This window comes from Apteryx rowi, unplaced genomic scaffold (genome assembly GCF_003343035.1).
Source record: "Apteryx rowi isolate R43461 unplaced genomic scaffold, aptRow1 scaffold_333, whole genome shotgun sequence".
Taxonomy (NCBI): Eukaryota; Metazoa; Chordata; class Aves; order Apterygiformes; family Apterygidae; genus Apteryx; species Apteryx rowi.
This window is the reverse complement of record NW_020449786.1, coordinates 551,888-579,885: the sequence shown is the minus strand read 5'-3', so window position 1 is coordinate 579,885 and position 27,998 is coordinate 551,888. Positions and strand designations below refer to the sequence as shown.

General features: G+C 36.6%; 1 protein-coding gene across 2 annotated transcripts in view; it reads left to right on the top strand.

Moving 5' to 3' along the window:
• The window catches only part of SLC39A12 (solute carrier family 39 member 12), a 35,117-nt gene that overhangs the window by 941 nt on the left and 6,178 nt on the right, over window positions 1-27,998 (top strand). The window contains exons 2-11 of one of the 2 annotated variants that reach the window (XM_026071957.1): window positions 369-721; window positions 4,374-4,655; window positions 7,553-7,760; window positions 10,199-10,401; window positions 14,779-14,950; window positions 17,538-17,710; window positions 18,905-19,057; window positions 20,271-20,381; window positions 22,904-22,967; window positions 26,701-26,859. In XM_026071957.1, coding sequence (XP_025927742.1) covers window positions 452-721; window positions 4,374-4,655; window positions 7,553-7,760; window positions 10,199-10,401; window positions 14,779-14,950; window positions 17,538-17,710; window positions 18,905-19,057; window positions 20,271-20,381; window positions 22,904-22,967; window positions 26,701-26,859 — 1,795 coding nt within the window. In that variant the 5' untranslated portion in view covers window positions 369-451. The remainder of the gene's footprint in view (window positions 1-368; window positions 722-4,373; window positions 4,656-7,552; window positions 7,761-10,198; window positions 10,402-14,778; window positions 14,951-17,537; window positions 17,711-18,904; window positions 19,058-20,270; window positions 20,382-22,903; window positions 22,968-26,700; window positions 26,860-27,998) is intronic. The other variant, XM_026071959.1, reaches the window with a different exon arrangement.

The following is a 27,998-nucleotide window of genomic DNA, read 5'->3' as shown; positions in this document are numbered from 1 at the left end:
ATTACTGCTACTAAAAGCCTGTTTCATAATGGCATGAAAGTGAAAGCTATCATATTTTCCTGTTCCACCAAAGAGGATTATTAGTGAATGCAGTCACATAACACTGAAATGAAAACCATACACTTCACGTTTACGAGAGGGAAAGGTAGTTTGAGTGAACCTCTTACTGGTAATTCTACAGAAGTTTTAAGGCCATGGTCGTCTTAGTTTCCTGGTGTTCTGGGCTGTAAAGTCCCTACAGGCTCCCTGTTGTTCAAAAACAGCTTGTCACTGCAAATCAGCTTAGCCAACCAATTAATAAATCCTTGCAAACATATTGCAGTCACACTAATTAAAGGGCTGGGGTTTTTTTCCCCTTTACTATTCAGATTCTTCAGGTTTCAAGTTTAAGCTGTGAAGTGCAAACATCAACCGAACATTCAGTACAGATCACACACGGCAGGAAGAGGCGATGTGTTTTCTGACCAAGCATCCAGCTCTTGGGGTGGTATGTTCTGCTTTCATATTCAGCGTGCTCATTGCTGGAGGACAGTCTGGGGAAGAGCGTGGGCAGGATGGCAGCTATGCTCCCAGCCGAGGCTATCTGATGGAAGTTTTACGCGTTCTTTCAGCTGACAACACTGAGCTCCACAAGAACCACTCACGAGAACTGGTCAAAACATTACTGGAGAGAGCTGAGTGCCCACAGCGGATTTATGGCATGCAAGAGGATTGTAATCTGGTTAGTGCTTCAATTAATGAGGGATACCTTTGTAGGGTAGTCAGTGAGTTCTAAAATTATTTCTTAGACTGACACCCTCCTGAATACAAAAGTAAACATGTAAAAGGCTTCTCTTACAGCAAAAATGATAGTCCCTGCTTTAACTGTTTTATTGTAAGTTATGAATATTTCTTGTTTGATCTCATAGAGATATTCCAAACATGACAGGTATACATACCTTAAAAACTCCATGTTCCTTTCACATAAGAGTAACAATTTTCCTTTCAAAGTTTTCATAAGTTTATTTTCTAGGAAAGATTTTTCTACTTTTTGCTAATCTAAGTTTAAAAGTTAGAGCCTGAATTTGGGACACAGAGGATTTCCACTGTAGAAAGACATCAGTAAAAATGGGGGAGCAGTTCTGTCATTTTTTTGTTCTGGATTTTAGTTCATAAAAATAAATCTCAGCCAGGATTGTTTCAGATTCATGTGCCACTTCACTGAAGTATCCAAGATTTAGGGGATTTTTTTAAGCAGTTCGGGTCAAGGAAAATCAAAGGCAGAGCAATGAATCTGCAAATACAGATTTGCAATAGTGCAGGGTACAGCTTCACAGCAGGTTCAGTTGTTCAGCTGAATTGAGATTACATTCAGAACTGACTCCTGRTTTGACAGGAAAGGAGCAAGAGAAATGAGATCACAGGTTCCGGTAGGAGAGAGGGAGTGGTAAGAGAGGAAGTTAGATGAAAGGGACTACAAAGGGTTTGGTCAGTCTTGGCTTTAATTAACATTACTCTAGCTCTGGTTTGGTTCAGTGACCTTCATACAGCAGATTGTCGCTTTGTATCAGAATTATGAGGGGGCTGATAAGGATACATGCTTTGAGACTATACTCCTCTTGGCAATCAGCCAAACCAATGAAATGGAGATTTTTTTTTTTTTTTTCCTGTGCAGTGGACGGTTACTCACTAAATTGGCCCTTCTAGCAAGTGCCCCAAATTTTGTATGAGCCCCAATATGAAATTTCATAGATAAATAATGTAGGGATCTGTCTTCCTAAATGGGTTGTTGCTATGAAAGAGATTGTGCAGGAGTTTTTCTCAGTGCACATAGATATAGAACCAGATCAAAAGCTGAGAATGTATTAAACAGTAATGAGCATAGAGCATTTCTAAACTTCGCAAAATAGCAGTCCAGACCTTCTTGTTCTCCCTATTTGTTTTACTTCTCTGGATAGCCTTTTTTTTTCTTGTATTTGTGATCTGTATGTGGAGAGCATAACTATGTCCCTGGATGGAGGAAATCTAAGTGAAACTTTGCTGGGTCTTACTTTGGTCAGGATTTCCACACAATTTAGATTTCATTTTGGAAATTTACTTAGGGAAGAATTTGAGGACTTTCACCATTTCCAGTGTTTCTCAAAGTTGGATGTGTCAGTAACACTGCGTACATCCTGCAGTGCCAGGGCCATGTGAACACAGTTCTCTACAGAAAATCTGTGAGAGAGATATGACATCTTCAGCCACATGTAGTCCATACTTGCTGTGCTGAAATCTTACAAGATGATTTAACAAGATTTGGTAAGCCAAGATAACAAAAACTATGTGAGGAGCACTGTCCTGTAAGATGTCCAAAATTTGGGACAGAATGCCCCACCTCAGCTTGGCATTTTCTTTCCCACAGTAGTTGGGAATAACTAATTGGTTTCAGTCTCAGCTTTCCCCTTTAATCCAGGATTCCAGTAACACTGGACCACTTTGTTTTCAGATTTTTTTTCATTTGTAATGATGTCTGCAGTGGAGATTTAAAATAATGCGGCAATGTTCTAACCCTTTTTTAAACCCTTTTTTGGTTTGTTTTTATGAACTGGCCCCTTAGAGTCTTTGTGCAGGGGCTAGCATCTCTTGAACAGCATCTGACACTCTTTTGTCTCCCAAGCAGGCAAAAGGCATATATTTCTTGCAGTGGCAAGAGATTTTTCTTCTAACTCCTGGTCGCTTAAACAAAGGAAACTCAGGGTTCTGTGCCCAGGTTCAGAGCTAGGCTCTTTGTTATAGCAAATAAGCTTTTCTAAACATAGGCCATGCATATGATTGTACCTCTAAAATACTAGTAACAACAAAATAACCAGTGATGAACCAATTTATATTCTCTTGATATCTTCTTATGGGCTACCCAGATACTGTGAAATAACTGCATCTTTTACAATGTGCTTGCTTCCTTCCAATTAGCAATTTGCTTTTCAGTCATCTTCCTTGCTAGAGCAAACAACAGCTTTACTGATTGCAATTCATCCTTACTGGGTCTTGAAATGTTATAAAAGTCTTTGAAAATCTTCTGCTACATGGCTGATGTTTACTATACTCCTTAGGGTGTATTTGAAAAGGCTGGTTGACTAACTTGAGGCCTCTGAGGGACAGAAAATGGAATAGCTATGCTCCTCCAAGCCCAAATAATAATACTCAGAGACACTTACTAGAAACAGTTAGAATTTTAGATCTTGATAGACRATTTAGGCAGGGTACAGTGGATCTGATTCTAATCTAGTTAACTTACCAGTGTAAATATTTAATTTGGCAATTACCATCCACAGTTCTTTTTTTTTTAGATTGAATATTTATGAGAATTTTTTTGTTGTTGTTGAAATCATTTCTGTTATAATGTGGCAGCGCTCTCACTTCCTCCAAGGAACATTGGCTTCTGAGCACCACAATATATGTTAGATTCTACTGTGGGTTTGTGTAGGAAAATGAAGTAACATACAAGGTAACCTGACTGACTGACACATCATGTATGTAGCCATAAACAATGTAATCTGGCAAACTAGGTTCTGGTTGGACTTGTAAATAAAAAAGTTATCAGAGTGTATTTTGAACCTCCTGTGGTACCTTCATGTGTTGTAATTTCTTACAACAAATGTACAGTCCTTTCGCTTTACCATAATATTTCAGATTAGCTGATGTGCCTATAAAATACTTGGAAAGAGCTGGTTGGGAAAAAAAACTGACACAATGAATGACAATAGTTACAGGATCTCTTTAAGAAAGATTCTTTATTCTGGAATTCACTCATCTATTTCTCATAGCCTGACAAACTGTTGGCCTTCTGGCCTAGTTTTTAAGACTAACTTTTGCCTTAGGTGACTGTAGAAGGTATCTTTGTATAAGGAGAAATGGAGTCTTACAAATATTCTTCCATTAAAAAATAAACTTCCATTTGCATACCCTGAATTAACTACAGTCTACATATGGCCTTTGTCCTATAATATAAGTTTATGGAGAATATGCAGGTGAAAATATGATCAAGGACAAGCCATAATCTAATGTATTTATAACCAGAATTAAAGTCTGTTGAAGCAAGTGGAAGAGTTTCAACTCTCTACAAAAAGGTTTTGATCAGAATTACTTAAATCCCTTGGATACTTGACATTTGTTACAAACTGAAAGGGCTTTGGGAAAAGAGACAGTGTGGTCTTGCAGCCATAGTACAGTGCCAGCAACGAATTACTTGTGCCTTCCTCCTGTCATTCCATCAGCCTGCATCTGTGCGGACTTAGGTCCAGTCCCTTAAATATAAGAACTGAATTCTCCTAGTCTTCTCTCTAATCCTGATTGCAGATGACTAGTAGTAATTTACTTGAGTTGAATTTCTATTTATTTTAATTTATTCACAGTGCCTTGAACCAGATGCTTTGTTACTAATAGCTGGTGGAGATTTAGAAGACCACCTCAGTGAAGAAGTATTTGAGAGAATTTCTCTTATTCTTCTCTACTATATTCTTCATCAAAGAGATATGTGTTCTTCAGAACTCAACTTGAGTACTAAGGACTATAAATTTTACCTACACAGCATGCTTAGTTTAAGACATGATGAAGATTGTTACTATTTTTCACAGAATGAAACTGAAGATATTTTGGCTGCAGTAAGACAACATTTTAAAACTTCTGAAATCCAGGTAAATAAATAATTAAAAATAACTTAATATTTATTACTGATATAATGTCTATAAGCAAGGTAGTTCAGCTGTCACGTCAATATTGTGGTTCTTCAGGCAGCTTGTAAATAAAACAGCGTGAGAAGACAGGCCTGAGCATTGCTCAATTGTTGTACATACTGTTTAATTACCAGCCTTCTCCTTGACTTGCTTTTGGACTGTGCTACCTAGCACTTCCACGCACAGTGTTGGCACGTCTGGGGAGATAGCACATATCATACCATTCCCAGGAGGTAGTTTAGATGCAGCTACTCTGCTTAGGGCTGAAGGAAGAAAGTTAAGCTGGGTAGACAGGAGATCTTGCTTTTGACCCAAGGACAGAAAATACTTTCTCACCTCTTGTATTTGTGAGTGTAAATATATTACCAGTGATTAGTATAAAGAAGAGCAGCCCCAAAACTGACCTGGCTGTAGAACAAAAATGGTGAATCATCCTGCTGTGATGAGAATGCCAGTCTTTGCCAGTCCTGCAGTTCCATGTCCATCCAAAGTAGGGTGGAATGAGAAGTCTGTCCAAAGTTATGGTGGCTTTCTTCCATTGGGACAAATACACTTGAAACTAATTTCCTACCAGCAGGAACATCCCTTCTAGTAAGACTGCAACAGATGAGCTTAAACTTAGATTTGGAACAAAAGTAGTATATTAATTATATTCAGCAGAAAACATCCTTTTTAAGTCAGGAAACATGCAGTGGGTTTTCTYACCACTATTTATTATTATTTCTTATCTCAAGTAGGCCCTATAAAATAATAGAATAGCATTCTAGAGCTCACAATCTAAAAAAATCTATTTGCTGTATAATGGACAATAAAAGAAGCTTTTGCCAGATGAGATAAGTCCTAAAGTTACATTGACCCGCTGTGAGAAGCTCCTTAGATCTGTTCATAATATATAGTTAAATTTAGTCTATTGCAAACTTTGAAATTGCCCTTTTCTTTTTCATTTCATTAGATTAGATACTGTGGTAGGAGTTTGCTACACAAACAGAAGATGGCTAGGAGTTTCTGGCTGTGCAGCAGAATGCCAAAGGCCTCCGGTTCCTCTTTCTGTGTTTTTGTGTAATTGTTTCCCATCATAAATTATTCATTGACTAGCACTTTTGGTTCTAAGTCTTGGTGAACGTGCTGATTTCCAGGAACTCAAATGGTATCTGAGCAACTGTAAAGAGGCATTGGTGGGTATTTGGCATGTCAAGATAGAATAACAATCCGTAAAGTGCTTTACTGTGTGGTCTGTTTGTTTATGCTGGCAGTATGATCAATTGACAGGCCTGTTCAGTATCTGAGACTTCATCACTCACTGACATGAGGGAAAAGAGGGTTTTTCTATGAAAGGTACTCAAAAAATTGTAGACTATCTATCTAATGCTTAGAATCACAACACTTGGGTTATGGAAAAGGGTTGACAGTGCAGGATAGTAATGGAAGAAAAGCATTTTTGGCCACTCTCTCTGTATTTTTGTTTTAAACTTTCTTCTTCTCTGTCATAGCAGCTAATATATTATTAGAAATGAGAGACRAAATTTGGGGTTGTAGGAATGCAAATGTGTAATGGATTTGACAGGAAAAAAAGCTAGTCTCCTCTCTACAGTGTTTATGGCATATATATAGAGAGATGAGTATGGGTGAAATAAAAGATTCCTGTATTGGCTCATCTAGTTGACTTTTCAAACTCAATTTAGATAAAAAGGGAAGAGACAAATGAACTAAAATAATTTTGGCTGTTTTTGTTTGTAAAAACAGTTGGCCAACAGACTATTATCAACAGCAGAGTCATGAGATTATTTATCTATGTCCATTGTCAATGTAAGACAGGCAAAGCAATCAAATCACTAAAACTTTGAGTCTGCAATGACATGAAAATTTAGAAATGGGAAGTTCGTGTGCCTACACATGGACTCTTTTGCAGCTCTGTGAGCAAATGTTCATCTTTTGCTGCATCAACACAGGCAATGACTGTACCAATACCATTGAGAAGTATTTTCCTAAAGCTATGAGTGCTGGTTTTTCAGCAATAGACAAAGGCACCCTTTTCTTCATATTTATCTCATGTTTTATCTTATACATTTGCTTCCCTGACAACCTGTACTATGACAAACATTTTTTTTTCTCTCAAACCCCAAGTGTTTGCAGTGAAAATATACAAGAAAGGCAGAAATGGAAAACACAAGGGTAAGTTTACCAGGTAACTAAGAGAGCTGTGCCCTGCTCTCTCACTTTAGACCTGCACACATCCACATAAATAGGCATACACAACTGTTTATTGGTTGGTCACCCAGCAGGGAAGTGACCATATATCTGCAGAATCATGGCTTTCCATATTATCCCTAGATAACTGCCCCATAACAAATTATTGGGTCTATTTAATAGATGGGGAACTAAAAACATTAACAGAATTCTTCCTGAAATCTGAGATAAAGAGTTAAGTCTGTATTATTTAAGTCAATGTTTTATGTGTTAACAAAAATTCCACCTTCTTTTGCCGCTTTCTGGAAGTAGAAGTAGAGGCAATTGAGGAGGGGGCAGAAATAACAAAACAGCATGAAAAAAAACCACTAAACAAAAATAATACTGAGTATTGAATGAGTTACTGTACTTCTTTCCCCTCAGAAACTGAGACTGAAAGTACTACCCTACTATCTTTTCCTGTTAAGCTTTCAGCCTTTTGTATTCCATTCCTGTTCTGCTGGCACTGTCCCCTGTTTCTCATTTGCTGTCCTGCTGTCAATTACAGCTTTCAGATTTTTTCCACCCTGGCTGTCTGTGAAACTGTTCTCTCCCACTTCTCCTCCTGTCACTCTGCTTATTTAAATGGAGGTGACCGAGGCTGTCTTCATGCTGTTCTCTCCTGATTTCAGTGTGTTGATGTGAGCACTCTGAAGAAAAATGCTGATATAATGGACAAAGACGGTGCTGATGAAAACACACTTCCACGCCTGGCTGCTTCAATCATTACTCTGGCTCTCCAAGGAGTCTGTATGGGGAAAACAAGTTTACCCTCCCCAGAATTCTTTATAAAATATATTTTCAATTCTCTAAACAGTACCACTGAGCTCCAAGTGACAGGTAAGGTATCTGTTCATCTCTAGTTGCCTTTTGCAACACGCATTCAGTGTAAATTATCTTTAAATGCCTGAAGCACTTTTTGCACTTTATTTTAGATTTAAATGTCATTTCATTTTAGAGTTGTTAAGTAGACTCTTCTAAACATAAAAACAAGAATGGAAAATAAACTCTTTAATTTTGAAAATTCTCTGGGACACATAAAACAAATTGTTACTGTGATTATTAATATGTACAGTCACTGTAATTTATGATTTATTTGCTCAGTACAGTCTGAACTACCCCAGAGAGCTCTGAGGGCAACAATCTAGCTGTGAGGGCACAGAGTTCACTGGGGCCTAGTTTACACTGCTTCTTAATGCAGATGCTAGTGTAGCTGCATTACAAGACTCCTTTAGGGGTAGATGAAATAATTCGTGCAGGATAGCCAGATTAGATAGATACCCTTGTCACTCACACTGCAGTGTACCCATACCCCAGAAGAGATGAAATAGGTACAGTCCACTCTGTTTTGACCAAATGCTCTCATATCTGCCAGCTGCAAATAAAAACATCGTTTTAGTTTGAGTTTCCCTACCCACTTTCTGTTGTTAGTACCCATTCAGTGAGTCTGAAATATGCAAAGTTCATTTTCTTAAGAAATTCCGTTGCTGTTTTACTAGACCTATTAGAGATGCTACTTAACTATAAATAAATAACTACAGGAGGGTTCTAAGCAGTCCAAAGTTAAAGAATTTAGAAAATGGAAGTGTTGAGCACTCAGCAGCTGCTATTAAGTCCTGTAAAAGATTCTAGATGCTTAGCAGTTTTAGAAGCTAAGCCATCAATTCAAGGCCCTACTGTAGATTTAGAAGGTTAATATAAGACATCTACTTTTCTTTCTTTGTGGTTATTGCTAATAGCAATACTTTACAAGAATTTCAAAGCGCTGTAAAAAGTTATATTGAGCACAGGTAAAAACAGGTTAAAAAGTTGCATTAAGCATAGGTAAAAACATTTTTACCATTCTTAGGTTACATAGAGTACATTGAATCACAGAAGTGAATCATACAGAAAAGAACAAAGTCCTCAGCCCTAAACATGGACTCCTGGATTGTACTTGCATAAACTGATTCTGCAGCAAAACCCTTTCTTTAAAAATGCCAGTGCAGATCTTATGAAATAATTAACTCACAAGAATGGATGGAGCCAGCTGGGCACAGTGCTACTAAATAGCTATATATGGTGAAATCCAGGCCCCAGTGAAGACAATAGCAAGACTTTCTTGGTCAGTGGAATTAGGATGTCATTCAGAGAATCTAGAAGATATTCTTAACCAGTTTGTTACAGTGTAAGTATATTTTAAGCCTAAGCTAATTAGATTGCCCCTTTAAATTTATTTAAATTCTCAGTATTATCTGGAAGAAAGAGCAAGAAACTGGCAGCATGTAAAAGGAAAATTAGAGCTGACTACGCTTTGAAAACAAATCTAGCTTCAGCTCTGTTCAGAACTGTTTCCTTAAGACAAAGAAAGTAGATAAACATCTTAGTATAAGCTTTTTTTAAGATTAACATTTATACCATTTACTTTTTCTGAATAGCATGTTAAAAATAAAGGATTATCATGTGGAAACATTCTTAATGTCTTTGATCTAAATTCCTTTGAAATTAATTTGTGGACTGCCTACCTTCTCAATGGACAAACTCAGGCTCTCAGAAACTATCAATATGGCTTCATCTTGAAAATGCAGGGGTGAAGGAAGGTGACTAGACTGAAAAAAAATGAGGGGAAAAATAAGATGGGATGCCCCTCATATAACCAGCACACCTATTGTGCTAAGTTATGTCATGGGATACATCCCCTGCCTTGTCTTAGAAGATTAGAACTGCTTGGCTTACGGGTCCTGGCTCCCACCTTTCTACTTTACTGCTGCAAACAGGCATGTTTCCAGAGTAGCAACTTGACCAAAAGACAGAAAATCCTTCACCCTGTGTTCCAGTTCTGAAATACAAAGGGTAGAGTAATATCCTGGAGGATGCTATCAGGATACAATGTCTTTCTGGACTGGTAAAATACCATACCTAGCTACGGTATTTTAGCATAGTGTTCCATTTACAGAGGATGAAAGGTGATGAAGCTATTTAGCAGTAATTTGCAGGTGACCTAAGCAGAGACCCAGTATTAAATGGGAGATTAAATGCCTTTCARTCACGTCTCTTTTTCTCTCAGACAATTGTAAATAAAACATATCTGTGTAGCACTGCAAAGAAGTAACTGCTGAGTATCTAGGTGACCTGTTAAGCTGAAATTACCTACAGTACCAAAATGAGAAGAGAAAAAAGTATTAAAATGAGCAGTCAAATTATTAAAAGTAACAAAATTTTAACAATTACTTTTGTTTTTGTCTTTTAAAATGTATATTACCATATGGTAACATTTCTATTTTCTAATAAATTACTAGAACTAGATCAACTCCTAAGCATGCTTACAGCCAGAAAGACCTGCACCGTAAATGGACAATTCCACAGTCACAAAAGAAGACGTCATCGCATGACAATCAAAGATATTGGAACCATAAATATTCCAGTCAAAGCAAACCATACAAATGGAGACTATGTGAAAGGTTATCCTGAAGATCGTGAAAGGAACAGAGATTGGAATCAGGTTAATTTATTTTTATATTATTATAGCCTCGGTCACAGAATTTCAATGATAAAAGTTCAAGCTGGTTTGCAAATACTGTATCATTTCTGAGGTAAAAGTTATGAATTTCAAAAAGTCATGTAGTTACAGAATTATACTTTTATATATTTATATTTATTTAAATGTTAATTGTCAGAAGAGCTTTATGACTGCTTTGTATTTAATGAAAATAGGATACGAAGTCCTGCGCTAGGCTGACAGAATGATTACTATTAGGCAGAATCAGATGTTCCTTCAAGACATAGAGGACTGTGGTATTATAGCTTCAATGTTTGCATGTGTTTCTTGTGCTCCTATGTCTGAGAGCTTCTAGGGCTGCTTTGTGTGACCTGGCAGAAAGAAAGGTTGTTCTATATTAAGAAAAAAATAAACCATTTAAGGTTTCTAGGGAAGTTGTTTCTAAAAGGTTTTTGTAAATAGAGGACTAGGTATTTCCAAACACTTTTTATAGCCATCTAGAAAACGTGTAGAGTCTGTGGAAAAGAAGTTTAGCTGCTACCCAGTATCCTCTTTGAGAAGTTCAAAGAACAGTGGCTTATTTCAGGTGACTTTATACCTTGAAGTCCATTAAACATATACTTATCCTAAATATTAGAAAATAAATAAACTTTGTAACAATGATTAAGATGGTAACTGACTTCCATCCTTTAGACTGAAAGACATTCCTTAAACAAAAAAGGACACTTCTAATAAAGTAGGTATTTCTATTGTTTTCAGGTTTTTACAGTTTAAATAAACTCAAAGACAAAGTTTCTCCTCCCTTGAGTAGAGTAAGAGACGTGAGATTGACTTTTGCTGAGTGGTCGTTTTATGATGTAGAACTGAGGACTGCCATCTGGTTAAATGCCTTTCTGCTAGGTGTTTATCTGTGTAATTTTACTGTATTTGGAATACATATCCTATCTGTATCATTATTTCATTCCAGCTGACCACAAAAGAGAATCATGCTGATCAGCTGACATTTGGCATTTAAAGCAAATGGGGCCTCAATATAATTTTAGTGGATGTCATTTTAAGACTATTTAATATTAATTTTTAATTATGAAGGTCAGAAATCAATAGTGATACTATCTGAACAAGAAATAAAATCATTTTCAGGCAATCGGAGAATTTATGAAACAATTTTTGATTTCTTGAACTTCGACTTCTGAGACTGACCATAAATCAAAAGATAAGTGTACAGAGGAGTTATCTGAGGCTTGGGATTCAAACTGAGAGCAAAATATTCTGTATAGATGCTGAAAAATTACAAAGGTACTTCTGGAGAGAAGAGATTTTCTCTTCTTTTCTGATTCCTAGCTTCTACTTTTTATTCCATTTCTCTTCTTTTTGCCTATGTCTATTTTCTTTGACATATCATTAGAAGGATTTGTGTTTCAGTGTTGTTGCTAATTTTATCTCTTGCTTTCTGCACATATCCATGATAGCCTTTGTGCTCCATTAGTAACAGATGCTGCTACGTATGAGGCATTGACTGGTTTATGGCTTGCATTTGCTAGATACATTAGGATCTGTAATTTGATTTTTAGATAGGAATTATATTTTGAAAACCATCACAGAAAAAAGGGTCATTGCTTTCTTTTTAAGTCATCATTGCCTCTACTGATTTTTAAAATGCCTACAAACTTACGTAAATAGTACATGATCTAAAAAGAGTAATAATATTAAGTCCCATTAAACTAAATCACTAAATAGCATTGTGTTCATTTATGATTTCTCATTAAAGAAATATGTGTTTCAGAAAGCAAAAGCATCCATGCATCTATCCAATTTTTCATATTAGGAAATGCAATTTCCATTTACCTGTTTTTTCAGTATCATCCTCCAGGATTACATGTATAGTTGCTTTACTAATGAAGGCCTAGTACTCTCCCTCCCTATGTTAAAAAACTTAAAAAGCTGTGGCTTGCAACTGGAAAAGATACAGGTCCCCATGCCTCAAGACTTACGAGAAGATTCTACTAAATGAGTGTTAATTTTTTTTTTGTGTGGACAGTTTACTTTCCAGATGAGTATTTTTCCTTTTCATTTGAAACTACTGATCATAAAATCACACAAAAATTTAGGTTCATAGGGACCCTGGATGTCATCTTGTCTAACCTCCTGCTCAGAGCAGGGCCAACATCAAAGTCAGACCTTGTTTCTCAGTGCTGTGTCCAACTGAATTCTGACTGTCTCCAAGGATGGAGATTCCACAGTCTGTCTGGGAAACCTGCTCCATAGCTTTATAATGCTCACTTTGGTAGGGTTTTATTATAACAAATTGGAATTTCCCTTGCTGCAACTAATGCCCATTGCCTCTGATCCTTTTGCTGTACACCTCTGAGAAGACTTTGACTCTGTCTTTCCTATAACCACTATTAGGTAGTTGAAGATGTAAGATCTTCCCTTTCCCCACTTAGCCTTCTCTTCACCAAACTGAACAAATCTAAATCCCTCAGCTTCCCCTTGTACATCATGTGCTGCAGGTCCCTAGCCGTCTTGGTGGCCCTCCACTGGACTCCCCCTAGTTTGCCAATGTCTTTCTTGTCCTGCTGGTTATAAAACTGGACATAGTCCAGATATGGACTTATATGAGCTGAGTGGAGAGCAATAATTATTTCCCATTAGCTGTTGGCTACACTCTTGCTAATGCAGCCCAGCATGCGGTTAGCCTTCAGTTGCCACAAGGGCACACTGATGACTCATGTTCAACTGATCATCAGGACTTCAACAGTCTTTACTGTAAAACTACCTTCCAGTCAGTTTTTCACAGCCTTTATTGATGCATGGAGTTATTTTGTTTGAGGTCCAATACATCTGTCTTTGTTGAACTTCATGAAGTTTTTGTCAGCCTATTTCTTTGGCTTGTCAAGATCCCTCCAACTACTTGTCCCAGTCGGGTTTCATCCATGAATGCGATAAGGGAGCACTCCATTCCATCATTCAGGTCATTAAACAATATCAGCCCCAGTACTGACCACTGATGAATGCCACTCATGACCAGACTTCCAGTCATTCCATACTGCCTGTGGATGGTGGCCACTTTTAGAGTCAAGACCCTGGCTAGAATAGACAGTCTGTAGATCTTTTCTACTCTAGTTCCTGAGTTCTCTTCCCACTGTCCTTCTTGGAGGCAGAACAGAGTAGATCCAGGTAGCAAGATCATCTGTTATCCTGAAGACCTGAATGTGGTATTCAAGATAAATGTATAAGTACTCAATTCATTCAGTTTCTTTGTGAGGTGTCAGGCATATTTTACTTTAATAAATGATTAATGGGATGAACATAGGCAAGAAGGTTTGGGGTTTTTTTGTTAGGCTGTTTAAAAGTGATGATAATTGCAACTTTTTCATTTAAACAGTAATTTTTTTTCTAAGAAACCTAAGCATTTAATAAGCTTCAATGATTCGAAAAATAATATTTAGGAATCACTGGATTCTCTGTGACAGACTATTTTGAAGAATGAAACAAATATTTATCTTTGAAATGAATCACAACAATTTAGATGGGCCTAATAATGAAGATAATTCCTATAAGTAAGACAGCATAGTTTGATCTGGACTTCTTTTCAAAAGTTCTTGACTTTTAAAACTGCCGCTAGAATGATGCTAATGATAGCTGGTCAAGTTTTAATGAGAGGTTTCCTCCTGGAAGTGAGAAATCACTTCTTCATGGAAATTTGTCAAAATGTAAATGTTCCCAAGAAAAGTTCCTTTTTTGACAAGGAGGCATTTCTTCTAATAACAGCAGAAAGTTCTTGAAATTCTTAAGTCCCTCTAACAATACAATTATCAAGTAATCTTTAAACCCAATTTAGACTATGACACTCCTAGTGTGCTGACTTTAAAATGACAGACCATTGTTAGGAGGATTCATAAACCCACTTAGTTCCATATGTTACTGAAGATGCAAAGATGCAGCATAAGGACAGACTGCACCTCAGTACTGCCTCTAAACTTTTGTGAACTGATACAGGGCAAGACATGTAATCTTACATCAACAGCAAAGAATACCATTTCTATGTTAGCAATAAAATATTTATTGTTAGCACATATACTAGTAAAATATTTAGAGATATTATTGTGTCAGATCCTCAAATGATGTTAACAGGCTTCAGTGATAATTGTGCTACTTCGTACCATAGATTCTGTTTTTTTCTGAAATAAATAGTGGCATCTGACTTTAATTGTCAAATAAAAGAATTAGAATCTTTAAGTAATTTAACCAGAACAATATATATGAAAAACAAGTTTTTCTAGCCTGTATAATTCTATGTCCTTCTAAGACTCTACGTTTAACCTCAGCATTAAATACATGTAGTCCATATTTAGTAACTGTGTATACTTTTCTACATAGGCTTGTTTTTCTGCCAATGAACTCGTGAAGATATTTTTAAAAGCTAGTCCTTCATCCATTTCTAAGGAGCACTTCAAGCAAATCAGTCCAGCCATCATTCAGCAACTGTTAAGTTGTTCATGTCAACTTCCTGAATCCAAGCAGACAAAGCTTCCACCAACAACTTTGGAAAGTGAGTTATGTTGTTACCATCAGTATAGTATTTTGCAAGTAAATTCAGGTGAAGGGGTGCAAGGGATTAATTTCTGGAGACTCATTAGTAATCTTAAACCAAAACAAGATGAGATTTATGCAGTAGATAATTTCACAGCATACATATTAGAAAATATTACTATATTGAGTATAGTCAGGGGATTTAATGGTTTCATTTTTGTATTAGACAGAATTCTCTTTTAAGTTACATTTTCTTTATTTCCTAGAGGACTGTGGTATGGTGGAAGGTGAGCCATGACAGGCCCTTGCCCAGTGCGTTGCTGGGCAGCAGTGGCCTATCTTGTGAAATCTGTAACAGGTTTATATTGGAATCATTGCATATTTTTATGTAAAGACTCAATGGGTTAGCTAGCATTTTTTACGATGATGTGATGAGTGCTTAATATAGATAAGTTCTGAGAGCGATGTATGAACACTGCTGATTTTTCATGTTGTGATATTTCACAGCAGAGAAGCTTTGTGGATACCTATTGTGAAAAGAAAAACAACCAGCAAAACCAATCACATGAACAGCAGGAGCTGTATGATTGAGCTGGAACAAGAATTGAGTTAGAGTACAATTGAACAGATTGTTTCCAGCTGCAGTGGATTAGAGGAAGGCAGTTATAGCCCTCACGTGCCCTGCTTCCAGAGATTTCTGCCCCATCAGTTCTGCTGGCATAATTTCTCCTGTAAACACTCCCTAGTCCACCCTATTAAAAAAAAAAAAAAAAAAATCTGGTCTGACCTAAGTGCTTCATAATGGTGGCTTTTTTTTTTTTTTTAAACCAGCAGCTTTTTTGGAAAGTGGTTTACCACTTTTGATGCTCACTTAGAAGAGCTTTGCAGGCTACAAATCAATGTTTTCAGTACCTATAACCTAACATTTACTTTGCTAGCCCTAGATCCATTTCGAGCTAGTAAAGTTTCCCAACATCCTGCTGGCCAACAATCCTTATAGAACAGTACTTTCAAAATCTAAATTATATCTGTTCTTTAAGCTGCATACATTAGGTTGCTTCTGGGAATGAACTAATCTATAATTTCATATTGTACAGGTGAATTGAACTGTGACCAAGAATTAAATAACATGTTAGGTAAGGGCATGGAAGGAGATTCATGGATGTTCCAGGAACAGTTATAGGAGAAAGAAACATACAAAATAGTAAGAAACACTAAAGTTCTCCAGAAGGTAGCAGTCCTCCTTTTTCATGTTCTCTCTCTCTTCATTTCCTGAGCACCTTGCAGTCTTTACTGCTTTTATCCTTACTATGATACAGGAAAGTTCTTTTGTGCCCATTTTTCAGATGGGAAATGAAGGGAGAAAGAAAGTCGGTAACTTATCCAGGTCACATAAAAAGTTCATGGCAGATTTGAGGTTTAAGTGAGTGTCTCCCAAGTCTAAGACCATCTGCCCTAACCACTGGCATTGTAGTAATCTCATAAAGGTGAAAGATCTGTGTGGATGAGAAGAGTCAAAGTACTGAAACACAAAATGGAATGTTTATAAGCCCTTTCTGCAGCACATGCTTGTAGGTGAAAGAAGATTTCTATAACCATAAGGATATTTCTGATGGTTTGGGACAGATAAACAAAGGACCATGTTAGACCTATGTGTGACTTAATGAAATGAGCATAGGCTCATTAACTTTATTCTCAGTTATTTTACTGACAGGTTATGCTGTTTTAGGTAAATCACCATGGCCTAACCTTCCAAAAGTATCTACTATACCTTTGTATTTGGATGTGCAGTCTGTGAAATTTACTGTCTGATTTTATGAGCTGCTGAGCGCTTGCAGTGCTATTAAAGTGTGAAACATTAACTGAAGCTTTTGAATATTTTGGCATTAGTTCCTTTATGTCTGTTTCTCATCAATGTTTTACCTCCATCATAAGACTTTCATGCACATTAATCAGGATTCATGTTGTGCAGAAGGTTGGAAACGTGAGCAGCATACAACTCATAAGAATTCTAAGCGTAACTTTCAAAATGTCCCTGTAACCTGGGAAAAAATAGCTCTGTGGTCCTGATTTGATGTCTGAAGGAATGTATGTTCACAGCACATTTATAAACATAATTTGGACCAAAAGGTTTATGCTTAGATCCTAAGTTAGATGCCTACATACATATGAGTTTAGGCCTTGGTTTGTTTACTGAATATGATTTGGCTAACAATGCGGTGTTAATTGTAAAGATGCACAGGTGTGGCCATATGAGGACACAGAATAACAAGCACGTATCTGTTAAAATAGGAGACAGCTACAAACCAGCCTTCACTGTGCTGCCCTGGGTTTCTCTAAGCTGCACAGTCATAGTGTATTTAGCTCTTTAAGGCCTGAAATTTGGAGGTATTAGACTGTATTACCTGTAAAACTTCAAACGATGAACATTGTTTAGGCTTCAAACTCTGTCACTTGTATCTCTCATGACTACGAAAATGGATGTAGCACATTGAATCATTTCTTGCCTATGTGCTTGCACACAGAGGTGGGAAAACATAGTCTCAATACTTAGATACCAGATGGTTAAAGGTGCCCTTGGTTTTGTTGTTTCCTTTTCCCCACAGAATATGGCTACAGCACTGTTGCAGTTTTACTTATTACTATTGGATCTATGTTTGGTACAACCCTCATTTTATTTAACTCCTGTCAAGAAATCTATACACTCATTTTACAGCTGTTTGTGGGTTTGGCTGTTGGGACCCTTTCTGGAGATGCACTGCTACACCTTATTCCGCAGGTAGGTAATGTGCCCATTTGTGTTTTTAAAATGTTCACACATGCACACACACAGTCTCATTTAAGTCTGGCTAATGCTCAGCCATTTAAAAAAATAAAGCTTTCCATGAAATCTCAGAACCAGGTATCCAGCATTCTAATTATGTTTGCACTTTGTAGTTCAGAGAGAGTTTCTGAGTTAAGTACTAAGAAGCAGAAACCAATGAATGATGAATTCTGAGAAAATAAGGTTCTTATTTTCATAAAAACTTTTCAGAAAACCCACAAGTCCTGTGAAAACCAGGTTCACTAGATGTGTATGAGACTCTTTCAAGAGGCAGATTATGTAATACATTTTAGAAGAAATTGGTTAGAGTTTCTATGAGGCATCCACAATCCCCCATATAAAAAGGTTCCAGAGTGATCTCTGATATGACAAAGCTGTTAAAAGAGTTCAGCTGGTCATTTAAAGAGAGCTTCATGCCTTCTCTTGAGATTCTGGTCAAAATGCTCTTCATACTCAACGCGAAAGGGACTACTTGAAATGCACGTTCCTGTTTCAGGGAAGTCAAATGTTTCATAAATGTTCTACATATTTAAAATGCTAAATGCCACAAAGAACAATTATCATCTCTGGAAGTAGAACTGCGAGAGTGGTTTAAGGAAGGCAATTCTCAGTGAATGTCACACAAGTACATTCTTTTAAGAAACACCTTTTGAGTTTGAAAGTCTTCTCCCTCCCCATTCTTTAAATGATGTATCTTTTAAAGTGCCTGCTTTCAGATGAAGAGCAAAGGAGGGCTACCATGCTCTGCCTCCAAGGAAAAACTGGAAGCATGCTCACCAGCAGAAAGCTTTATGAATATTTTTCAATATGAATTGTACATTTGTAGATTACCCAAGTAACTTTTTAAACTGTAAGGATCAATATACTCCAAACAAAATATACACAAAGGAAAATGTAGAAGGGACAAATTCATAAAACTCTCTCTAAAAATAATACTGCTTTCAAAATTGAGCAATGAAGAAGTGTAACAGAGGTCCCTAATAATTAATTTCATCCATCTATTATCCAGCTAATTAGCTCAAAATACAATTTAAATCAGAAAGAGATAGCAAAAGAAAATTTTGAGAATAAATTCAGTTTACATAGTATAGATTACACTAAGCAAAAGTCAAAATATTGTCATTTTTAATATTTTACTTTTTTTTTTAGACTCTTGGTTTACATAAACACGAAGCACAAGAGGTAGAACATTTCTATGAAGGGAAAGAATATATTTGGAAGCTTTTGGGAATAGTTGGAGGAATTCATGGATTTTTTCTGATAGAAAAGTGTTTCTTTCTTTTGGTAACACCACATGACCAGGTAAAGCTTTGGACATTTTATCCTTTTAAAAATCTCTTTTATTTTGAGATTTTACACTGCACAAAATATTTAAATGATTGTGGAAAAATAATTATCATTTTTATGTGTGAAATGAAGCAAAAAAAGTTGCTTTCCAAAGCAACAGTTGCTCCTTGACCTTCAATTTCTATTTTGCTTTGCTCCATAGATTTTGTATGCTCCATAAATGTGCTTCATATATTTATAACTCAAAAAAGGAAACAGTTAACTGAATTAGTGTTCCATAAGCCGACTCTCATGACTAGCAGTGGAGCAGGTAAAGAGTATGTATCCATATGAAATAGTAATGACAGTGTTTACTCTAGGCTCTCTTTGAAGAGCAGAAAGACATAGTTGTAAGTGAACTCTATAGAAGATATATTAAAGAATATCTTAAAATTTCCAAATTGTTTTTTATTCCTATCCCAGTGGATTTAGAAATCTAATATAAATGTTGTGCTCAGTAGAACCCAATCTTATATTAATAACGTCTTCTTGCTCACGGCCATGTTTTTAGTAATTCTATTATTTCATCTCAGTGTGGCTGGTGCCTGAAAATGTGATTATGCACATGGATATAATGTAACGCAAAGTGTGGTGGCTCATTAAGCTTCTCAGCATGGGAGGCTATCTTAATGTCACTTAAGAAGGCTAAGCCTTTGCTTGTGGTGTTTAATGACTGGTCTGATTTAGATATGTTGCATTCCCTCCCTATTCCTACTACCTTTGAGTCAGCCATAAGAATATTATGTAAAATTAATAGAATCAGAATATTTTGATGATGGTGATATTTTGATGGTTTCATAGTAAGTAAGTAGTTCCTCATGTAAATTACTTCAGAGAGAAGGGCTTTATCATTGTTCCACGAATGTTTAAACGTATTCTGCTAAGGATTAGATGAATTCCAAAAATTAATTTTTTTATTCATCTCAGCTTCTCATTTCAATCTTCAGTTTTAAAACAAAATAATTTTCCATGAAGCATTATGGTTGTTACTGATTTATCTGATTCACTTTTTAGTTTTTTTAATCAAATAAGCATTAGGAAACGTTGGTGCCAACCAGCAATCTTTTTCAACAGTTTTTGTTTTCAAAATGATAATTCTTATAAATGCTAAACTTTCACAAAAGGCTGAAGAAGCTTGCACCTGTGTTCACTGGGCTTCAGAACTAATCTGCAAAGCATCTTCATTCAGCAGGGTCCTTCTTTAGTTAATGGGCACTGGAGACATTCCCATGATCTTCCAGTGGAGTCTGAAATAAATGAACATTCAGGCAGAGGCAAATCTACTTCAGCCATACAGTTGGTAGGTTACCAGTATGAAATGCTTTACTGATTTAATTTCCTTCTTTCTCTGTTCCTGAAAAAATGAACCCAATTAATATAATAAATCAATGTTATTTTTCAGTCTTTATTGATTTGTCCTTTATTACATGACATGATTTTCAGGAATCTGTAGAGAGATTACAAGCACAAATCTTTACAATAACTTTTCTTAAGTGTGTATCAGATTGATATGATGATACATTTTCCTATACTACCTTTTTATGAGAAAATTCTTGAAGATATTCCGTCATTCTTTTAAAAAATATATCACATGTAAGGGCAGACTCTCCCACTGGAAAGACTTCAGGATATTCTGCAACAAGAGCTAAGTGTATAATTAGTGGACAGATGAAATTTTGGACTGTTCTTGGGCTTTTTTCCACAAATTTGAAGAGTAACATAAGCAAGGTGAATATCTGAGAGTAGTGCTTGCCTATAAGGAATTGTATAATTTCCTCTTAGTCTGTGGAAAGTATACAGACAGCCGTGTCTTTGCAAATTAAATTGACTCGTACCTTTCAACCTGTTTTCTCTTTTTCCAACCAATCTGTCCAGTTTATATATAATATCTAGATACATAGTTTACTGTTTATTTAAATCAGAGCTCTCCACCATTTCCAGAATGTGAAATACATTTTAATAAAGTAGTTGTGATCAGTAAGAGCTTCATGAGCTGCTGCTAATCTCTCTAACACAGTTGGGAAACTATCAATTGAATGTAGAATAAACAGACTAGTGAAGAATGTTTACTAATTTGTGAGCCATGTCATAGCTTCCTGTTTATGCTAATGAACAATCTAGTCATTCCTTTCAGTTGCAAGACCATCCTAACATTAGGTATAGATGCTATGAACTAGTCTGGCTTAGCTAGTTTGTGTAAGAGCAGCCAATTTTTCAGAATCACGTGAGTAATATTAAAACAAACACTGCTTGACTAAGAAAAGCTTATAAATCCTTCAGGTCAGTGATTAGTGTTTGAGTTTTGACTCAGAGTTCAAAGAAGTGGCATGTGAATAAATAATATAAGAGAAGTGGAACAATTACTGGAATTCAAATGACTGGCTGCAATCATGGGAATTAAAGACTTTTTTCCCCCTTAAAATGTAGAATTTAAAACCCAAATTCTTACCCTTCCCTCCTCATGCCTCTACAGCACATATCCCACATCACAACCAAGCTAATACCAGCCAAGAAACATATCCTGTTTTGCAGCCAATACACATTGCTGCCATAGTTTTTTTAGAGTGGTGGCTGCTGACCCAAACAAAGCACTCTCTCCTGCTGTTGTTGACTCTTCACTGGCTGCCATAACAGCTTTAGTATGTTTGTTGGCCAGCAAAACAAAAGATAGAGATTAGAAATTCAGCTTTTCTAGTCTCAAAACAAACAAAAAAAGTTTTTTGCCATATCTCCTTCTTGCACAAATCTCTAATAATTTCTCTTCCCATCTAGGCAAGAAGAAAAGCCTTAGGAAGCTAGAGAGAGAAGGCGATTCCTCATATTCTCCCTTCTCTCCCCACAGTTGCAGTTTTTGATAGTTAAACATTAGGGTAGATGCATCAAATTGACTTAAAGGATAAGGGAAAACCTATTGTCTCTTTCTTCACTTGGAATAAAGGTAAATTTTACTAATCACAGTGGAGTGTACTCACATGCTACTATGCCTGGCCAGTGGTGCCTGGTGCTGAGACAAAACCCTAACCAAAGACTAAGAGACAGGGCACTGGAGACTGCACAACCCTAAAGGAAAAATATACTTTTGTAACTTTTTTTTCCTATTTTTCGAAAGGGTGTTACAAGAATTGTCTTTGACAGAACAGTTTTCATTCTGAATGTAAATTAAACAAATCCTGTTTAAAATGGTTTATTAATTGCATCTGCTGCATTTTTTTTCTGTTAAACAAACAGCCTTACTAGCATTTTCTATGGCAGCAGCTGTGGCAGGGGAAGGAGAGAAGAGAAGGAAGACTTAGCCACACTGCTTGCAGCTATTCTGAAACCTACCTGGGTTCATCTTATTTAGTCTTGTGTTTTCACAGAGTAACTAAGAACATGAACTCAAAGGAGACTTTGCTCTCTACCCATTTGTCCTTGAAAATCCAGTGGACTACCCAGTAGGAAACTACAGTCATCCTGTCATGACAAAATTCAGAGAGATAATCTGAGTTACCATGTCCTTTTTAGTCCTGCATTTGGCTCAGATTTTTGTGCATTCAAGCAGAAATATGATTTTCCTGGGGTACAACAACACTTTTGAAAGTCTTTCTTCCTACCTGAATTAGACTGTAACCTCTTCTGGACAAAGGAGGCTTCTTTTTTTTTATGTGTTTCTGCTGTACCAATCACACTGACAGTGCTCAATAAATAATCCTAATCCTATGTTTGCAGATAGACACAACTAACTTTATTTTAAAAAGCATGAATTTTTTGATGTTTTCCTCTATTATAGCAGCAGCTGGAAGAGCCCCTTAACACTGATCTATTATCTTTCCTTTTAATTAGAGAAGCCCAGAAGATTCTGAGTCTGCTGAAGTTCCTCCAGACAATAAGACGATCAGCAAAAAAAGTTAGTATCAATAAAAAAGAAAACTAAACAAGCAACAGGAAAAGCCTTAAGACCTAAGATGGAATAGAAAGTGTGAAGCTGGCTTAGCTCTGTGTTTGCTATGTACTACGTCACCACATCTGATGGTGCTTGGCTACATAATTAAATCTCTGCTTAAAGACCTTTCCGGCTGCCAACCCTGTAATTGTGAAGTTTGTTAATCTTATACTGTCCATGCTTCAGTGTTTGTTTACTCACTGTTGCAAACTATTTTTCTAAAGCTTTTGCTTAAAGAGAAACATCCAAAATTTAATACAAAACAGATTTTTATAGTTGTAAACTTTGCTTGGGCCTTTATTTCTGAAGGTAGTGAAATCATTGTTTTTTTTTCTTTTTTTTGGCTCACTATACTAATATAATTCTGCTTCTTTCTTCTCTTACATGGTAAAGCAATATCTTCTTTAAACTCATAATGATTTATTACATATATGGAATTCTGGGCTCTTGATGGCACTCAGTTTTAAGATAAACTGTTTTCTTCAGAGAGTTTTGAAGTAATTCTTATCTACTCTGTTTTGCTGCTGTTTACTTGAGGAAATAGGAAAATAGAGCATAAACCAAACTCTGCCTTTGACTGTACCTATGTGGCCTCGTTGAACTTAGTAGAGTTGTAGTTATTCAACTGAGGGAATAGCATTTTATTTGAAATCAATTTATATACTATATACTCCCCTTTATTTTGTGATCTCAGATCTCAGGTCATGAGCTCAAGTTATTTAACAATTTCACTATCTTTCTACAGCTTTTTATTGTTCTTCTCTGTTCTAATGGATTTCATTTCCATTTTGAGGCATGAACTTCACTTTTTGAAAACTAGATTTCCATTTCTTGAGTCTCACCTTTCCATCAGTACATAATCCTATGCCAGTTGCATAGTGTGACCGTCTACTCCATCTCTGCATGTTTCTATTCCATCCAGTCATCACTACCTACTAAGCATAAACATGTTTCTAATGATCTCAAAGTTAGTTGTTCCAAATGGAGTATAACTAAATTTGGGATAGTTTCTTAGTAATATTCTTTGTTTGGTTCCATTTTTTTGGTAATAGCTCAGTTCTACCTCTATATTAGAGCTCTGAGTGAAATTGTTATAGGGAGGGTGTTTTGTATTGTTTTGTTTTGTTTTTTGAGTATACACATTTTCAAAAGTTTTTTTATTGTTACAGTTTTTACTAAGAACTGAATGCATTAACATTCTTGGGTACCTTGATACTGAGCTAAACTTTTAGGTGGTTGTTCCTACAATGGAATGGATCTGCAACTCTAAAATGGAAGCCTGACAACCTTGGAAATGCCAGACTTCTCTATAAATGCATGTTGAGTAGGACTGGAAGACCAGTCAGTCACTTTAGCCAGTGAAAAACTCAGAAAGCAAGAAGCTACTGGAAGAGAAAGACCTCTCCACTGGCCCTTTCTTTCTGGTATATCTGCATTTGCCTTTCTATCAGTATCTCAAAAGATCAAAGAGTAGCATTTTATATTTGGTATTCTCAGTGACACATTATGTTAACCGGAAATATTTTTGCTCTATGAGTAGTGAAAACATTGAAAAAAAAAGATCTATTTATGGGTAAATGTTTGCTTAAACCCTGTTATTCAGAGCTTAACAATTGTAATCTATGGTGGGAATCCTGCTCCCATTAGCTTTATGAAAAATTATGGAATAGAATCTGTTATGAGTTCCAATCCTGTATTTAAGCAGAGAATCCACTAAAATTATCAAAATGAATATGGGAGTTTCAGAGGCTTTGCAGAAATATTTAAGGCAGTAAGTTAATAGTTACGGTTGCAGCAATATGATGCAATTGCTAGTAACGAAGCTTTACTTTAAAATAGATTGAAAATAAATGAAGAAAAGCATTCAGATTTGTTTCTGAATGCATCTTCTTAATTTTCAGTCAAGTAAGTTCACAAAGCTTACATTTGAAAATGCTCCATAATGTTGACCTGACCCCTATGTTACGTTATAGACAACATACTGGAATGAATTCCAGTAATTATGCTATGTCTTTTTCAACAATCAGATACTTGAATATAACACACTAATAATATCTCAGGGCAGGCTGTGATTTCATCCTCGCCAGTGCTTATTACAAATCACAAACTTAATGTAGTGGAGCAATCTATCATCTCTGTGTAACTCAGGCCCTGCACTATTGATTATAAACTGCCCGTAGTGTTTAGAAAGAGCTGGGCAAGCTGGGGACATCCATGTCTGACTCTGTAAGCTGGCAGGGAAATCTCACAAGCCTGCCAATATTTCTGAACCCGCAGAGCTCCCAGGCAACTGGGGAGGATTTTCTGAATACAGTTGTTAGGCTTTTATGGGCTGTGTGTTTTTTTTTATAATAGTCTGAAGGCTTCAGTTCTAGCCAGTTTATGTAAGAAAAACATCTCCCCCATCACTATAAAATGGTCTTCTTGGGAAAAATGTTACTGAAGTAAAACCTTGTAATAACAATATTCAGACAGTTCTGTGCAGCTCCACATTAGCTCCTTGGACTGTCATGTTATGTCCATGTGGGTTCAGCAAGATCAGGCTGCTTGGGGCTCAAATCTTGACCCGGCTGCTTCAGGCATAAAACTAGCCTTTTGCAATGTTTTCTCTCCTTGTTAGATAGAGAGGAACTGGATGAGTTTCCTGGGTGGCATGTAGGAGATCCTGCTTGTATGATAATGAGTGTGGATAAAATTGATGGACCAAAGTACAGGATAGGTCAGTCTGTTATATGTTGCCAAGCCTAGACATTGAGCCTAAATACTGAGCTTCATTGCAGCTTGAAGAGATAAAATCCTTCCCCATGAATCCACCCAGCACGCTCCCCACCGTCTGGGCTACAGGCTACATAAAGAGACTGTCCCTAAGTCCTGAGCTTGGTTCCAGTACCTGTATCACCAGTACTGCCTTTCCTGTCATGTCAAGTGCCTGATCATGAACATCCACTCTGCTGTTCCACACTGAAGCAAGGGCACAGAACAGTATGGGAAAGAAAACAGCCACCTGCATCCACGAGTGATGCTGCAGACAGGAATACTATGAGCATAATGGCCATTAATTCATTGGAACAAAAGCTGGAAATGAGCATGCTGCAACACTGTACTAATAGGGATACTCAGGTTTATTGCCTTTCATCTCTATTTTTCAATGTAGTACAACTGCATAAAGAACAGACCCTGAAATATTGCTCAGTATTAAAATGCCTTACAGTATTAAGATGATCAGCTGCATGAAACTAAATATTCCTCTTCATTAGAGCTGTGCAATTCTGTGAGTGATGGTGGAAAAATTCCCCCCTTTTAAGGAAAAAAAACCCTGAGACACAGGAAAACTTGTGTGAATTTCAGCAGCCAAAGAAGGATTAATGGGAAACCCTTAGGGCATATCATGAGATTGGACTCAAACCAAACTCTAACTTATTGTTTAAATAGTTGACCTAGTAAAAAAGACCCAAAGGAAGTCACTTCCTGGTATTTGCATCTCTGAATTATTCTGCAACTTGTCTTTTGCTGTCAAGTGTATTGAAAGCAGTGTAATTAGGACAAAACAGTCAGATGCTATTGTCCTCTGATTATTGTAGCTTTTCATAGTATTATCTGTAAATTTACTGAAAAAAACAAGTCATTTATAAAAGCAAAAATTGCAGTAATCATTCCTGTTATAACCCTGGGGCTTTTTTGTTTGTTTGTTTCATAGGTAAGAGAATTAGCTTGTTAGCAATAATGGTTCTGGTGGGTGACGGTCTTCACAATTTTGCTGATGGCTTGGTAATAGGAGCAGCATTTTCATCCTCAACAGAAACAGGTGTGACAACGACTGTTGCTATTTTATGCCATGAAATTCCTCATGAAATGGGTAAGAAATATATATGTGTATTTTTCCTGACTGGCTTTGTAATTCCAAATTTCACAAAGAATTCTTTCCTTTATGACCTTAGTAGGACTTCTTCACACTCTAGCATCACCAACTATAGCATAATGCATGAGGATGGATCATATGAAGAGGGCAGGAAATTCTCTTTCCTCTTCACAAAAAAAAGGGAAATTCCTGCCCTAATTATTGGTCGCCATCCCATCTTACCTTCTTCAGGTGTAAATGCTGTCAGGTCACAGTGGTCTCTTATTCCCTTGTGTACAGACACAAAAAATAGGTGAGCTGAGGACAAGAGCCATGTGTGCCAAATGGGCATGTCTGGCACAATGGGTTATCCAAGAGTTTTAACAACTTATTCCTCATAATGCCCTCATTCCTGCTACTATTCAGGAACAACAAGATAATAAAAGAAGATAAATGAATCATGGTCCTAGCAGGTGGGACAGCAAGATAGTTCTATCGAACATTTTTTCCTCCATTATCTCCGTGTTGTAAATCTTTCAGTATGGCTGCAGTTGCTCCTTACATTGTATTGATGAACATACATATGCTGGCAAGTCTGAAATGAGAAATATGGATTCTGGTTTCCTTTCTTAAATGACTGGTTTAATTTATGTGCTGTCTGTATATATAACTTCACCAACCAAAAAGGTGGGATGGGGAATTCTTACAAAACTGGCAGAATTCAAGTTTGTGTGGAAAAGAAATTACCAGAATACTGAACAGCTAACTCCAAAGACAGACCTACTTAATTCTGGTGCAGTAGTGCCTCTGTGTCCAAGTGGCATAGGAAGCAAATCAATAAATTTCCATGGTCACAGAGAAGAGTTTTAAAAACCTTTTGCTCTGGGCCTGTCAGGAAATGGTTTATTTTAGAAGAAAAATCTTCTGTGATAGGATTTTGATCTGTTATTTACCAAATGTAAGTATGTCTGAAATCAGTGGAATTAAACTTTCAAACTGGAATCAGATCAGCATAGGTTTTTCTGCCTTGCAGCACCTGTAAAACACTCAAAGGCCATGTTGCGAATATACTCACATGATTTTAACTGGCAAGTTCCCAATCAAGAAAGATTTAGAAACTCTGGGAAAGCATGTGACTTCACGTTTGCGTGTATCCA